This window comes from Schistocerca americana, chromosome 2, assembly GCF_021461395.2.
Source record: "Schistocerca americana isolate TAMUIC-IGC-003095 chromosome 2, iqSchAmer2.1, whole genome shotgun sequence".
Lineage (NCBI taxonomy): Eukaryota > Metazoa > Arthropoda > Insecta > Orthoptera > Acrididae > Schistocerca > Schistocerca americana.
In genome coordinates, this window is record NC_060120.1 from 1116609359 (window position 1) to 1116626801 (window position 17443).

Sequence of the window (17443 nt, forward strand, 5' to 3'; positions counted from 1 at the left end):
ACCAACCGATCCCTTCTTCTAGTCAAGTTGTGCCACAAACTTCTCTTCTCCCCAATCCTATTCAATACCTCCTCATTAGTTACGTGATCTACCCACCTTATCTTCATCATTCTTCTGTAGCACCACATTTCGAAAGCTTCTATTCTCTCCTTGTCCAAACTAGTTATCGTCCATGTTTCACTTCCATACATGGCTACACTCCATACAAATACTTTCAGAAACGACTTCCTGACACTTAAATCTATACTCGATGTTAACAAATTTCTCTTCTTGAGAAACGCTTTCCTTGCCATTGCCAGTCTACATTTTATATCCTCTCTACTTCGACCATCATCAGTTGTTTTACTCCCTAAATAGCAAACCTCCTTTACTACTTTAAGTGTCTCATTTCCTAACCTAATTCGCTCAGCATCACCCGACTTAATTTGACTACATTCCATTATCCTCGTTTTGCTTTTGTTGATGTTCATCTTATATCCTCCTTTCAAGACACTGTCCATCCGTTCAACTGCTCTTCCAAGTCCTTTGCTGTCTCTGACAGAATTACAATGTCATCGGCGAACCTCAAAGTTTTTACTTCTTCTCCATGAATTTTAATGCCTACTCCAAATTTTTCTTTTGTTTCCTTTACTGCTTGCTCAATATACAGATTGAATAACATCGGGGAGAGGCTACAACCCTGTCTCACTCCTTTCCCAACCACTGCTTCCCTTTCATGCCCCTCGACTCTTATAACTGCCATCTGGTTTCTGTACAAATTGTAAATAGCCTTTCACTCCCTGTATTTTACCCTTGCCACCTTCAGAATTTGAAACAGTGTATTCCAGTTAACATTGTCAAAAGCTTTCTCTAAGTCAACAAATGCTAGAAACGTAAGTTTGCCTTTCCTTAATCTTTCTTCTAAGATAAGTCGTAAGGTCAGTATTGCCTCACGTGTTCCAACATTTCTACGGAATCCAAACTGATCTTCCCCGAGGTCCGCTTCTACCAGTTTTTCCATTCGTCTGTAAAGAATTAGCGTTAGTATTTTGCAGCTGTGACTTATTAAACTGATAGTTCGGTAATTTTCACATCTGTCAACACCTGCTTTCTTTGGGATTGGAATTATTATATTCTTCTTGAAGTCTGAAGGTATTTCGCCTGTCTCATACATCGTGCTCACCAGATGGTAGAGTTTTGTCATGACTGGCTCTCCCGAGGCCATCAGTAGTTCTAATGGAATGTTGTCTACTCCCGGGGCCTTGTTTCGACTCGGGTCTTTCAGTGCTCTGTCAAACTCTTCACTCAGTATCTTATTTCGTCTTCATCTACATCCTCTTCCATTTCCATAATATTGTCCTCAAGTACATCGCCCTTGTATAGACCCTCTATATACTCCTTCCACCTTTCTGCCTTCCCTTCTTTGCTTAGAACTGGGTTGCCATCTGAGCTCTTGATATTCATACAAGTGGTTCTCTTCTCTCCAAAGGTCTGTTTAATTTTCCTGTAGGCAGTATCTATCTTACCCCTAGTGAGACAAGCCTCTACATCCTTACATTTGTCCTCTAGCCATCCCTGCTTAGCCATTTTGCACTTCCTGTCGATAACATTTTTGAGACGTTTGTATTCCTTTTTGCCTGCTTCATTTACTGCATTTTTATATTTTCTCCTTTCATCAATTAAAGTCAATATTTCTTCTGTTACCCAAGGATTTCTATTAGCCCTCGTCTTTTTACCTACTTGATCCTCTGCTGCCTTCACTACTTCATCCCTCAGAGCTACCCATTCTTCTTCTACTGTATTTCTTTCACCCATTCCTGCCAATTGTTCCCTTATGCTCTCCCTGAAACTCTCTACAAACTCTGGTTCTTTCAGTTTATCCAGATCCTTAAATTCTCACCTTTTTGCAGTTTCTTCAGTTTCAATCTGCAGTTCATAACCAATAGATTGTGGTCAGAATCCACATCTGCCCCAGGAAATGTCTTACAATTTAAAACCTGGTTCCTAAATCTCTGTCTTACCATTAATTTTCATGGAAAGGCAAAATCTCACCAGAGTTATAGGACAGAATTACCCAAAAGAGCCAAGATTCACTGGCCACAAGCGTCTGATTACCACAGCCGTAAGCAACTTTATCGTCGTTACATCACTCAGGGAAGCAACAACTTCCAGTACAAATCAGAGTCAGTTTCGACCTCAGTGTCAGTAACACACGAGGCGGCCTAGAATATGTGACAGTTAATTTCAGGCACAGCTGACAAATAAGCAGAAATTGAAGAATTTGTATTTAAAGTAAGTTTTAAGACACGTAAATGTGGCACTCAGTTTCAAACAGAGGCACCAAACGATAAGTTCAATTCTTCAAACAGAGTGATGGAGAACGACAGGCAATCCAGCGTAGCGGGAGCATCTTGAACAGGGGAGCGTATGCTGCAATCAAGTAACGAGTACCTTACCGCTATGGGCAGAGCAGATGGCATCAAAAAGTGAACAACACTGCAACACCCACACGAGCAACTGGGCCTCCTTAATGCAGGGTAAATCGGCTCAAGCATCGCCGACCAACACAACTCCAGCGACGACCGGCCGCTTAAACAACCGTGCGTCCGTAAGCTCCGTTAACAGCCATCACGTGTGCCTGCTATCTCTCTCACGTCCTGACTGCGACCGAATGGCCGCCCATGGCTTAATAGGTTGCCCAAGGAATTGTAACCAAAGAATCAACTAACAGACCACCGAAGCGCCACCTAGCGACTACATACTAGGCAAAGACGTGGAACAGCTTCACAGCTCCGGTATATACCGCGTGATCAAAAAGTCAGTATAAATTTGAAAACTGAATAGATCACGGAATAATGTAGATAGAGAGATACAAATTGACACACATGCTTGGAATGACATGGGGTTTTATTAGAACCACAGAAATGCAAAAGTTCAAAAAATGTCCGAGAGATGGCGCTTCATCTGATCAGAATAGCAATAATTAGCATAACAAAGTACGACAAAGCAAAGATGATGTTCTTTACAGGAAATGCTCAATATGTCCACCATCATTCCTCAACAATAGCTTTAATCCAGGAATAATGTTTTGAATAGCACTGTAAAGCATGTCCGGAGTTATGGTGAGGCGTTGGCGTCGGATGCTGTCTTTCAGCATCCCTACAGATGTCGGTCGATCACGATGCACTTGCGACTTTAGGTAACCCCAAAGCCAATAATCGCACGGACTGAGGTCTGGGGACCTAGGAGGCCAAGCATGACGAAAGTAGCGGCTGAGCACACGATCATCACCAAACGACACGCGCAAGAGATCTTTCACGCGTCTAGCAATATGGGGTGGAGCGCCATCCTGCGTAAACATCGTTCGTTCCAGCAAGTGTCTATCAGCCAGGCTGGGGATGATGCGATTCTGTAACATATCGGCGTACCTCTCACCCGTCACGGTAGCAGTTACAAAACCAGAATCACGCTTTTCCTCGAAGGAAAAAGGCCCGATAACGGTAGATGTGCTAAATCCAACTCATACCGTGACTTTCTCGTCGTGCAATGGAGTTTCCACGACAGTTCTAGGATTTTCGGTAGCCCAAATTCTGGAGTTGTGGGCGTTGACAGACCCTCGGAGCGTGAAATGAGCTTCGTCGGTCCACAACACGTTACTGAACCAATCATCATCTTCCACCATCTTTTGAAACGCCCAACGCTCACACCGCAAATGCCCTCCGCTTCACTAAATCGCCGATCGATTTTGTACGGATAGCATCGTAGGGTACGCCTAAGTGCCAACCAAACAGTTGTGTATGGAATGCCGGTGCGACGTGCGACTGCACGAGCGCTGACTTCCCCGTGCATAGACGAACCCGCTACAGTCTCCATTTCTTCCTGAACTGTCTCAGCAGCATTACTCCTTGTGCTCGGTCGGCCACTACAGGGTTTATCGTCTAAACAACCCGTGGCTTCGAACTTTGAAATCATTCTCGCCACAGCTGCATTTGTCAACGAACATTTACCCGTTCGAATCCCCTTCCTATGGCGATAGGATCGAAACGCTGAACTAGCACATTCCCCATTCTGATAATACAGCTTCACTAAAAGCGCCTTTTCAGGTAACGTCAACATGCTGCGACTGCTGGCGCATCCGATTCTCTCTCTCATTACAGCTTCTTTTGTACACGACTGTCATGCGCAGTCACTGACGTTTTGCTGTCCAGCGCCATCTGTCGGACAGTTTGTGAACTTAGTTGTTTTTTTTTTGTTTTAATAAAACCCCATGTCATTCCAAGCATGTGTGTTAATTTTTACCTCTCTATCTACATTATTCCGTGGTTTATTAAGGATTCAAATTTATACTGACTTTTTGATCACCCTGTATGTCACACAGCTCATAGCACAGTGCTGCTGAAATGATTCAGTGTACTGTATGACTACCTCCAGTTTCAGTAACTGCATAGAACTATCGCGCTGCCTGCTCAACATGTTGGACACCTGCCTCAGGCTGCTGTAACTGAATAACACCTGTGTTGCTCGTGCCGTACTGCTCAGAGTGCCATATAGTGTGCTGAAGCTGCGCTGCATGACTGTGCCGCAAATCGGCCCATCCTGCTGTAACTAAAATATCCTATACAGTGAGCATAGCTGGACTGCACTGCTGCTCATATCATACTCCTCGCACTGCCACATACTAGCTCGACGTGCTGTGCAGGTGCCTGTAATGATGTCACAGGTGGAGTAGCACCGGGTCTCATGTCACGTGCTGCAGAAATCGAAGTGTTTGCTCTACCATATGCTGTGTTGATACCATACTGCTACTCTGCTACTTGAGACTGATGTATCTGAACGTCACCCCTGTTACTGCAGTGGAGCTGGCAGCGTGGCAGTCTTCGGTGCTGTGTGTGTCGTATTACTCATGCTAGCACACGCCGCGATAATCCTGCACTGGCTGTGTGTGCTACATAGCTGATTCAGATTGAAGTAGGTAAATGGCACCCTGCTGCCAATGGCGAAGTAGCGGCCCAGGCACGGTGCCACATCCTGTTTGCACTGCCACGTGCTGTGATGAGGCTGCACTGGCTCAATATGCAGTCAGACCTGCCTCAGACCGCTGCAACTAAGCACAACACTTGCCGTGTTACCAGAGGAGGAGAAGCGGCCGACGTGCAGTGCCATGTGGCGCTGCTGCATATGCTGTACTGCTCGCGCTACCACGTGCTGTGACGATGCTCAGACTGAACACCGTTGCCGCTGTTTTCGCCACAGGTGGGGCGGCGGCCGAGGCGCAGTGCCACGCGGCGCTGGTGCGCATGTCGCACTGCTGGCGCTGCCGCGGCCTTCAGATGCGCGTGCGCCCCTGCGCCGGGCTCTGCCTGAACGTGCTGCGCGGCTGCCTGACGCAGCGCGCCGCCGAGCTGGACCTGCCGTGGAACGGCTACGTCGAGGCCGCCGAGAGGCTGCTCGCCGCCGTCCAGGGCCGGGGAGCCGTCGACGACGCGCTGCGCTCGCTCGACGCTCGCATCGCGGGGGCGGTCGCGGCCGCCGTCGAGCGGAGCGCCACTCTGCAGCAACAGGTGCGCCGTCATTTGTCCTTCAAACATTGCTGTGACATTAATCACGTACAAGCAGTGCCTAACACTTGTAAGGATGACATGTGCAATATAATAAAGCAACAAACTCGCAAGGATGATCAGAGTAGCTTCGTTTTTCCAAACAACTGATGATACCAGTCATGTGCCGCGCGGGGTAGCCGCGCGTTCTAGGCCCCTTGCCACGGTTCGCACGGATACCCCCCCTCCCCCCCTCCCCCCCCCCCCCCCCCCCCCCGTCGGAGGTTCGAGTCTTCCCTCGGTAATGGGTGTGTGTGTGTTGTCCTTAGCGTAAGTTAGTTTAAGTTAGATTAACTAGTATGTAAGCCTAGGGATGACCTCAGCAGTTTGGTACCATTGAAACTTACCACAGATTTCCAAATTTTACCACTTAAGTGGACAATAGCACTTAGGTAGGCCCGCCCGGCTGGCCGTGCGGTCTAACGCACTGCTTTCCGGGCGGGATGGAGGGCCGGTCCCCGGCACGAATCCGCCCGGCGGATTTGTGTCCAGGTCCGGTGAACCGGCCAGTCTGTCGATGGTTTTTAGGCGGTTTTCCATCTGCCTCGGCAAATTCGGGCTGGTTCCCCTTACTTTGCCTCAGCTACACTATGTCGACGATTGCTGCGCAAAAAAGTTCTCCACGTACGCGTACACCATCATTACTCTACCACGCATACATAGGGGTTACATTCGTCTAGTGTGAGACGTTCCCTGGGGGGGTCCACCGGGGGCCGAACCGCACAATAACGCTGGGTTCCGTGTGGGGCGGCGGAGGCGTGAAGTTGACTGCGGTAGTCGTCGTGGCGTTGTGGATCACAGCGGCTGCGGCGGGGACGGAGCCTCTCCGTCGTTTCTAGGTCCCCAGTTAACATAACATACCACTTAGGTGGGCAAATTGCCTATTTTCTCCGAGTCTGGTCTGCGTGCTTACAAGTAAGACAAGTCCACAGCAACCGGCGAGGATAAAGAGGCTAGACGTGATAATACTGTCCACATAAATGGACTCGTCATATTGTCAGGAATGTGAAGTAATGTCTCGCAGGAGACATTAAAAATGGTCCAAGTACCGCGAATTTTGATTCTATGTCTTCTTCTGGAAACTGCTGACAGTCAACTCAGTCTCAGAGTCTATTCAGGGAAGTTTACACAATGATTCGATGTCTGTAGTCTTTTCGCCGAGCACGATATACAGGGTGGTCCATTGATCGTGACCGGGCCAAATACCTCACGAAATAAGCGTCAAACGAAAAAACTACAAAGAACGAAACTCGTCTGGCTTGAAAGGGGAAACCAGATGACGCTATCGTTGGCCCGCTAGATGGCGCTGCCATAGGTCAAACGGATATCGACTGCCTTTTTTTAAATAGGAACCCCATTTTTTATTACATATTGGTGTAGACCGTAAAGAAATATGAATGTTTTACTTGGACCATTTTTTTCGCTTTGTGACAGATGGCGCTGTACTCACCGGTACAACCAATTCTTGACAGTCTAGATCTAATGCAAGATGGTCTTCACCTCCTCATTTTGACACATTATTCTACAGCCATGCCAGATGGATTACCGAATTTTCTGTAATTCTATGACGGTATGCTGCGCTTTGTAGCAGCCTACAGAGCTTCGGTTAACCACAGTTCTTGGAATGGGGCTCTTTTCGGCCTTGAAATTTCACATTTTCCTCTTTCTTCTATCTCAGAAATGGTATTTTCTCTTTGCAACTGATGCATTTCGGTTCATAGGTGACGTACAGGTGAATACATATTCTTGAAGCAAGGCGGTATTCTTCAAAGTCTCGTAGACTCGCTCAGCGACTGTGAAAAAGAAAATGGTCTCATCAAGCCCTGATCATAGCGAGATGGAAAACTACCGTCGTGATGAAGTCTTATAGCAGGAAGAGGGTGTCTCCTTGTGGGAAATGGATGTGGATGCCAGGCAGGTACACTACAGCCACGTAAGAATGCAGAGTGACGCGGCGGTAACATTGAATTAAAACTTCTTGTGTTTCCGACCGCGTCAAGTAATTAAAATTGCTCGAGCTTTCGGCCAAGTATGGCAGTATGGCTGTCATACCACTTGACTACCCAAGGAGTATTTAGCTTTATGTAAAACTTTTAGATCGATTGTCTCCATCGTCGCTAAGTTGCGAATATATTTACTCGTAGTTTGCGTTGGGGTGGTGGGGGGTGAGGCCCCATAACATACACGTCAGCGTGCTAGAATGGTAAGGAAGGAAGGAAGAATTGAGAAACAGGTCATTAGAGACGAAGCACAAGTTCGGATTAGGGTGGACTGGGGAAGTAAATCGGCAATGCCCTTTCGAAGAAACCATCTCGGCATTTGCTTTAAGCGTTTTAGGGAATTCATGAAACACTTAAAGCTGGATGGCCGGACGCTCGTCTGAAGCGTCGTCTTCCGGAACTGGGAGTGCAGTAAGCTGACCACTGCGCATCCTTGCTCTGTGCTGATGGAATGGTCTCTCTCTGCTAATGCAAAGGGCTGTACGAGGAGGGACAAGAAAATAAATTGACAGTGTTCTGTAAATCTGCACATGCGCCCTTACTGAAGGACGGCGCCGAATCGACTACCGCGCCAAGAAAAAGTTATGATTTCCCGTGGACAGCCTGACATCCATTGGTAAAGGTTAAAGTTTTATTGGTACAGTTAAATATGCAAGCGTGAGTCAGTATAGCTTGGCGCCCCGTGGCGTATCCCGCATGCCTGCCTCCCATCCTAAGATGAGCTGAAAACATTGTCATCTTAACTAAAAAAGGTAAAGGCACGAGAGAGGCAATTCTGACGTTGCGGTTGATAATGGTTGCAAGACAAGAAAAATCAAGACACGTTCATAGGATTTGTCGACCTGGGAAAAGCGTTCGACAATGTAAAATGGTGCAAGATGTTCGAAATTCTGACAAACGTAGGGGTAAGCTATAGGTAGATACCGGTAACATACGATATGTACAAGAGCCAAGAGGGAACAATAGGAGTGGACGACCAAGAAGGAAGTGCTCAGATTAAAAAGAGTGTAAGACAAGAACGCAGTCTTCGGGCCCCTACTGTTCAGTCTGTACATGCAAGAAGCAATGATGGAAATAAAAGAAAGGTTCAGGAATGGAATTAAAATACAAGGTGAAAGGATGCCAATGACACGATTCGCTGATGAAACTGCTATCCTGAGTGAAAGTGAAGAAGAATTACATGATCTACTGAATGGAATGAACAGTCTGAGCACAGAATATGGATTGAGAGAAAATCGAAGAAAGACGAAAGTAAAGAGAAGTAGCATAAATGAGAACAGCGAGAAGGTTAACATCACGATTAATTGGCGCGAGGTACACCAAGTTAAACAATTCTGATACCTAGGCATTAAAATAATCAATGACTGACGAAGTAAGGAGGACATCAAAAGCAGACTAGCTATGTCGAATTTGGCATTCCTGGCCAAGAGAAGGCTACTAGCATCAAACATAGGCGTTAATTTGAGGCCGAGCGGGATTAGCCGAGCGGTCTAGGGCGCTGCAGTCACGGACTGTGCGGCTGGTCTCGGCGGAGGTTCGAGTCCTTAGGGCATGGATGTGTATGTTTGTCCTTAAGATAATTTAGTTTAAGTAGTGTGTAAGCTTAGGGACTGATGACCTTAGCAGTTAAGTCCGATAAGATTTCACACATACGTTAATCTGAGGAAGAAATTTCTGAGAACATACGTCTTGAGTACGGCACTGTATGATAGTGAAACATGGAATGTGGGTAAACCGGAATAGAAGAGAATCGAAGCATTTGAGATGTGGCGCAACAGACGACTGTTGAAAACAGGGTGGACTGAAAAGGTAAGGAATGAAGAGTTTCTGCGCAGAATCGGAGAGGAAAGGAATATGTGGAAGGAGAAGGCATAAGATAACATCTGTTAAGGCGTCAGGGAATGACTTCCATGGTACTAGAGGGAGCTGTAGATGGCAAAAACTGTAGAGGAAGACAGAGATTGGAATACATCCAGCAAATAATGAGGACGTAGGTTGCGAGTGCTACTCTGAGATGAAGAGGTTGGCACAGGAAAGGAATTCGTGGCGGGCCACATCAAACCAGTCAGAAGGCTGATGACCCCCAAAAAACTAAAAAAGCCAAAATTATAAAAATATAAAACATAAAATGAAAATCCCGAACTGGAACAAGAAAGGGAAATAAAACTCATAAAATAGAACTCATAATAAAGCTGATCTAACAACTAAAATATAAAAAATTACGTAAAGACGAACGTGTAGTGGAGTCGATATAAGTTAAGTTCCCTGGCAGCGTAGCGTTGACGGCTGCCAGTGAACAACAATAGCCGTTTGTGTAGCTTAACAACTCTGTGGCGTTGGCAATGCAGGCGTTTACAAAATCGCGTTGCGTGACTCGTTGAGCAAGGCGCGCGCAGCTGCGACGCGCAGCCCGCTGCAACTGTCAGGAATCAAGTTAGGCCGATTCTGCTGCAGCGGTTCCCTGTCGCTGACGTCACGGAAGCACCCCACGGGCTCCCTACCATTAGCGAGCTTTCATGCGCCCTTTCGTTGAGTTTAACACTTTCTTTTGGTTTGAGACACGCTAACACATTTAGATTCAATTTTTCTTAATCTAGGGCAAACTGTCTATTCCATTTAGATTTAAGACACATATATTACAATAAATGTATTAACACATTCTAACTTCACACCACAGTGTCTTGACATTTAGGTTCGTCCACGTGGCCACACCTGTAGCAGACATTTCCATGACCATATTGGGGAATGAAAACTGCCGAAATTTCGGGCGACTGGTGGCAGAGTATTACACAGTATTGCTCTTGTCTTCGACTATACTGTACCAGGCATACAAACATTTGTAACCGTTTCGCTTTTTTATCGATGTTTCTTATTTTTATACACGTAAACTGGTTACCTATTCTTAACTTTCGTGTGTGTCTGTATGACAACGTGAACCCGAACAATGCAAATCGTGTGCTTACGTCAACGCTACTTAAAAGTGTTACCAAACCCATTTTAAATGGTATAGCTGTACTGCAATTAACTTACACTAAAAATAATTAGACTTCGTAAAACTGTATACTAAATAGGCTATCCTGTGAAATTCTGTACTGTACAGTGCAGTGAACAGTGCTGCGTGACGTCACAGTGCTTGTGTTACAGTTCCAACACACAAAACTATCAGAATAAAGATTCTACATAAAATTACAAACCACACTTTGAAAGAATAACTATCCAAAATGCTTCCGTGAAAATTTCGTGCAAATTTATGTTCGCGAAGTGACTAAATAAAATGGTACACACACGCTTGTATGACACTGCACTGTAAGTAAAAGATTGGTTGAGAAAGTAAATGAGACATGAACTAAACTTTACTGAACTGAACCTGATAATAATTTTCAAAGGCAAAGCTTGAATGTGAACGTATTTACTGCTTCCTGACTGGTATTAAACTGGACCTAATAAATTTAGATGACTTACCTTGTAGTAACGACAACTCGGTACCACTCGACAGTGGTGAACATTAAAGGGCCGCGCGAAGTGGCGGCGCGGTTTGAGGCGCCATGTCACGGATTGTGCGGCCCCTCCCGCCAGAGGTTCGAGTACTCTCTCGGGCATGGGCGTGTGTGTGTGTGTGTGTGTGTGTGTGTGTGTGTGTGTGTGTGTGTTGTTCTTAGCATAAGTTAGTTTAAGTAGTGTGTAAGTCTAGGGACCGATGACAACAGCAGTTTGGTCCCTTAGAAATTCACACACATTTGAATTATTTTAATATTAAAATACAATGCAGTGGCAAACCAACGAACGAAAGAACTTGACAAGTGCAATGCATGCAGAAGCAACTATGCTATCCACATTTTGCTTTATGTTTTGAGTAACTGTGTTCCGTTAAATGCAATGCGGTGACAAACAACTACAAAATTAAACTTTCGTCAGGAGACTGTGAAAGAAACTCAACTTGCTAAGTGACTGTAAAGAGTCTAGCATTCAAAATTGTATTATGAATCTCACTCCTTAAGAATTACAACCATCTTAACAAAAATCACTTGTTATAAAAAATAAGACTCTGCCACGAAGTTAGCTAATAAAATGGTAAAAGAATGGCGAATTTATAACTCTTGAGTCCAAGTTATGTGAGCAGATAATTTTGTTTAATCCTGTCTCGATAATCAAACTAACTGACCTGAACCAATAAAAAAACATGAAAAAAAATTGCCTTTCTCAAACTCGCCTTAAATCACGTGCGAGAAAGCAATGCAGCGACAACCATTCCCGAGTACCTTCACACTTCTCAAATCAGTCTTTACAAAATCATGTTTCCAAATAGCAACATCCTCTGCATTTTTGCTAATTGTTTCCTCACCGCTCAGCAGCATGGCCTAAACTCTCTCACTTACTACTCACTGAATGATGTACTGGCAACGAAAAAAGCTACTGACACCCAAAGATCGCATTGCTTTGACTCAGAACCTCTGAGCCGTAATATATCGTCTACTGAAGACTTCTCGTTGGGAAATATCTCGTGTACAAATATGAAGTACGACACATCGAATAAAAAGGGATCTCTCATCAAATTCATTGAATACCAAAGATAAGTTAGTCACGTTAAATACTCCAGGAGAACTGGACAAGTTGAGTGATAACCGCCGAGTATTCAAATGCAACTTGAAAGGTTCCCTAGTGCCACATTCCCCTTCTGTACAGGAGTTCACAGAAATGGCTGAGAACGTCTCTCTGCAGTGAGTGTTTTCTTCGCATAATCTCTCACAATCATTGTCATTTTATAAGCTGACTCGTCCATGACCAAGGAGCTGTGATTCCCACAGTCCCACGGAACCTGGCACTTAAACAAATAAGATGAATGAATATACAAAAATGGTTCAAATGGCTCTGAGCACTATGGGACTTAACTTCTGAGGTCATCAGTCCCCTAGAACTTATAACTGCTTAAACCTAACTAACCTAAGAAAATCACACACATCCATGCCCGAGGCAGGATTCGAACCTGCGACCGTAGCGGTGGCGCGGTTCCTGATTATAGCTCCCAGAATCGCTCGGTCTCTCCGACCGGCATGAATATACAGGTTGGTTGGTTGGTTGGTTTGGGGAAGGAGACCAGACAGCGTGGTCATCGGTCTCATCGGATTAGGGAAGGATGGGGAAGGAAGTCGGCCGTGCCCTTTCAGAGGAACCATCCCGGCATTTGCCTGGAGTGATTTAGGGAAATCACGGAAAACCTAAATAAGGATGGCCGGACGCGGGATTGAACCGTCGTCCTTCCGAATGCGAGTCCAGTGTCTAACCACTGCGAATATACAGGTTGGTCCGTTGATAGTGACTGGGCCAAATATCTCACGAAATAAGCATCAAACGAAAAAACTACAAAGGACGAAACTCGTCTAGCTTGAAGGGGGAAACCAGATGGCGTTATGGTTGGCCCGCTAGATGGCGCTGCCATAGGTCAAATGGATAACAACTGCGTTTTTTTAAACAGGAACCCCCATTTTTTTTACATATTCGTGTAGTACGTAAAGAAATATGAATGTTCTAGTTGGACCACTTCTTTCGCTTTGCGATACATGGCGTTGTAATAGTCACAAACGTATAAGTACGTGGTATCACGTAACACTCCGTCAGTGCGGACGGTATTTGTTACGTGATACATTACCCTTGTTAAAATTGTGATCATAGTGCCCAATGGGCATGTGCTATGGATGCTGCTCGGTATCCTGGACGACATCATCCAAGTGTCCGGACCGTTCGCCGGATAGTTACGTTATTGAAGGAAAGAGGAAGTGTACAGCCACATACAAAACATCAACCACGACCTGTAACAAATGATGATGCCCAAGTAGGTGTTTTATTTAGCTGCTGTCGCAGATAAACCGCACATCAGTTGCAGACAAATTGCGCGAGAATCGGAAATCTCAGAAACGTCGGTGTTGAGAATGCTACATCAATATCGACTGCTCCCGTACCATATGTCTATGCACCAGGAATTGCATGGCGACGACTCTGAACGTCGTGTACAGTTCTGCCACTGGGCACAAGAGAAATTACGGGACGATGACAGACTTTTTTGCACGCGTTCTATTTAGCGACGAAGCGTCATTTCACCAAAAGCGGTAACGTTAACCGGCATAATATGCACTATTGGGCAACGGAAAATCCACGATGGCTGCAACAAGTGGAACGTCAGCGACCTTGGAGGGTTCATGTATGGTGCGGCGTTATGGGAGGAACTATAATTGGCCCTCATTTTATCGATGGCAATCTAAATGGTGCAATGTATGCTGATTTCCTACGTAATGTTCTACCGATGTTAGTACAACATGTTTCGCTGCATGACAGAATGACGATGTATTTCCAACATGATTGATGTCCGGCACATAGCTCGCGTGCCGTTGAACCGGTATTGAATAGCATATTTCATGACAGGTGGAATGGTCGTCGAAGGACCATACCATGGCCCGCACGTTCACCGGATCTGACGTCCCCGGATTTCTTTCTATTGGAAAAGTTGAAGGATATTTGCTGTCGTGATCCACCGATAACGGCTGACAACATGCGTCAGCGCATTGTTAATGCAAGTGTGAACATTACGGAAGGCAGGAATGTCGTTACACGTATTGCCAAATGCATTGAGGTTGACGGATATCATTTTGAGCATTTATAGCATTAATGTGGTATTCACTGGTAATCACGCTGTAACAGCATGCGTTCTCAGAAATGATAGGTTCACAAAGGTACATGTATCGCACTGGAACAACCGAAATAAAATGTTCAAACTTACCTACGTTCTGTATTTTAATTTAAAAAATCTATCTGTTATCAACTGTTCGTCTAAAGTTGTGAGCCATACATTTGTGACTATTACAGCACCATCTACCACAAAGCGAAAAAAGTGGTCCAACTAAAACATTGATATTTCTTTGCGTAGTACACGTATATGTAATAAAAAATGGGAGTTCCTATTTTTAAAAAACGTAGTTGATATCCGTTTGACCTATGGCAGCGCCATCTAGAGGGCCAACCATAGCGCCATCTGGTTTCCCCCTTCAAGCTAGACAACTTTCTTTCTTCGTTATTTATTCGTTTGACGCTTATTTTCTGAGATATTTGGCCTGGTCACGGTCAATGTACCAGCCTGTTAGTGATCGCAAAGCCACAGTTTTCCTTCCTGTATTTGCTTGCGCTATTTTTACGGTTCAGCACGTCACAGTCTACATCTACATTTACAATCTGCAAGCCACTGTACGGTGCGTGGTGGAGGGAACCCTGTTCCACTACTTGTAATTTACCCTCCTGTTGACTTGCAAACAGAGCGACTGTCTGTACACCTCCGCGTGGGCCCTAATTTCCCGTACCTGTCTTCGTGATCCTTACGCGCGATGTATGTTGACGGCAGTAGAATCGTTCGGGAGTCACCTTCAAATGCCGGTTCTCTAAATTATCTCAATAGTGCTTCTCGAAAAGAACGTTGCTTTTCCTCCAGGGATTCCCATCTGAGTTCTTGAAGCATCTCCATAACACTCACGCGTTGTTCGAACCTACCGGTAACAAACCTAGCCGCCCGCCTCTGAATTGCTTCGATGTCCTCCTGCAATCCGACCTAGTACGTTACCCAAACACTCGAGCAATACTCAAGAACAGGTTGCACAACCGTCCTGTATGCGGTCTCCCTTACAAGTGAACCACTCTTTCCTAAAATTCTCCCAACAAACCGAACTAGACCATTTGCCTTCCCTACCATATTTTTCACATGCTCACTCCACATCATATCTCTTTGCAACGTTATGGCCAGACGTTTAAACGACTTGACTACGTCAAGCAGAACAGTAGTAATACTGCATCCGAAAATTAAAGGTGTGTTCTGCGCACTCATCTGCATTAACAAACGTTGTTCCACATTTAGAGCTAGCTGCCTTTCATCACACCAACTGGAAATTTTGCCTACATCGCCTTGTACCTTCCTACAGTCACTCAACTTCGAGACCTTACCGCACACCACGGCATCGTCAGCAAACAACCGAAGATTGCTGCTCCCCCCACCCTCCGGCCGCCAAATCATTTATGTATACAGAGAACAACAGCGGTGCTACCACACTTCCCTGGGGCACTCCTAACGATACCCTTGTCTCTGATGGACACTCGCCGTCAAGATGCTGGGTTCTATTATTTAAGAAGTCTTCGAACCACCCATATACCTGTGAGCTTATTCAATAGGCTCGTACCTTCCTTAACAGCCTGCAATGGGTCACCGTGTCAAATGATTAACGGAAATATAGAAATATAGAATCTGCCGCTGGCCCTTCATCTACCTCAGTATATCATGTGAGAGTAGGGCAAGCTGAGTTTCGCACGAGCAATGCTTTCTAAAACTATGCTGATCCGTGGGCATAAGGTTCTTAGTCTCAAGAAATCTTGTTACATTCGAACTGAGAATATGTTCAAGGATTCTGCAGCAAACAGAAGTTAAGGATATTGGTCTGTAACTTGGCGGGACCGTACTTCTATCTTTCTTTTATACTAGGGTCATCTGCTTTTTTTTCCAATTATATCTATAAGTGTCCCAGAATACTGTAATGAGTAGGAAGGAGCAAATACCATTCTTACTGAGAGAGAGAGTGAGCGAAACACGTATTGCTACAGAGAATCTGCATGTCGAGATGTGGGTTCCTCCTCAGCCTGTTACAATAGGTATGAAGTTAAGTGATCTTTTTTCGTGAAAGTGACAGAGAGACGAGATTCCGCAGTCACAGATCGCTGCTTCGCCTGGACGGCGGGACGCGGCTGTGATCCCTGCGGCTGCGCTGTCTATCTCGGCCGCCGCAGTTGGCCCGCCGCGCACTCGCGCGGGGAAAAGGACAAAAGACGGCAGAATTAGGGAACAAACGAGCCATTGTTCCAGACTTAAAACAGCTCGTCCCTTCAAATAACATAAATTCAGTGTTCGGCATTGTGGGAGCGGCGCGGCACGGAGAGAGAGAGAGAGAGAGAGAGACAGCTACGTGTGTGCGCGGGGTGGAGGGGCGGTAGTGGGGGAGGGGAATGCGACAGCCCCACTAGGAATCTCGTCGTAAATGGAAATGGCCGGAAACAAAAGAGGGGCGCCCTGGGTTCCGCGCGTCCTTCCCTCGCGTTGCCACGCTCTCTGCCGGCGCCCGTCTTTTCTTAACATTTAGCGGCTGACATTAAGCAATCCTAATAATGGATCTCAGCTTTGCTACATTTTGTAAATTAAAATCCACAAATCTTTATTCACTAAACTGTTATACCAGTGTTTATACGTTTGTTCTGCAGTTTTCTTTTTTATTGCTTTCGTTACGATTCATTAATTTGATTCACATAAATGATTTGTTATTTCTCTATTCTTGTTTCATTGGACGTGCAGTGAGATTTTCCTCTCTCAGCTTCGAAAATGAAGGTATTTCTTTCTTCAAAATAAAATTCAGTCGTCGATTGCATAACGGGATTGCCTTATAGTACCTTATCGGATTCGGTAGATTAATCTGTCATCTTCGAAAGTCTACAAAATTTAGGAAAACACGAATCATCAGAACGCGGCCTTACGTGTATGTAAGGTACAAGAAACGTATTGAGTACACCGCTAAGCAGACATCAAAATCAAGGAAGCATAATGATATCAAAATGCATATGCGATTATTATAACTGAAGAATTAAGCTGGTGCGTATAAAAAGTATAGGTAAGTCATATAATAAAGAATTTATACAGTAGATAAAAAGGCTCAACCGCTCATCAAGTGTCAGTATGGAATTTAGGTTAAGAGGTCCTACTCAAAGGCTGGTATAGAACTTCATTTATTAAAGGTTGAAGATGGCACCACGGGCGGTTGGTATAGCGCCTGCCCATTCCACTTTCCACTA

At 45.2% G+C, this 17443-nt stretch overlaps 1 protein-coding gene across 1 annotated transcript in view; it reads left to right on the plus strand.

Moving 5' to 3' along the window:
• The window catches only part of LOC124594716 (glypican-5-like), a 378800-nt gene that overhangs the window by 209801 nt on the left and 151556 nt on the right, over nt 1-17443 (plus strand). Inside the window, exon 4 of the mRNA XM_047133084.1 lies at nt 5233-5540. Within this exon, the coding sequence (XP_046989040.1) occupies nt 5233-5540 (308 nt within the window). The remainder of the gene's footprint in view (nt 1-5232; nt 5541-17443) is intronic.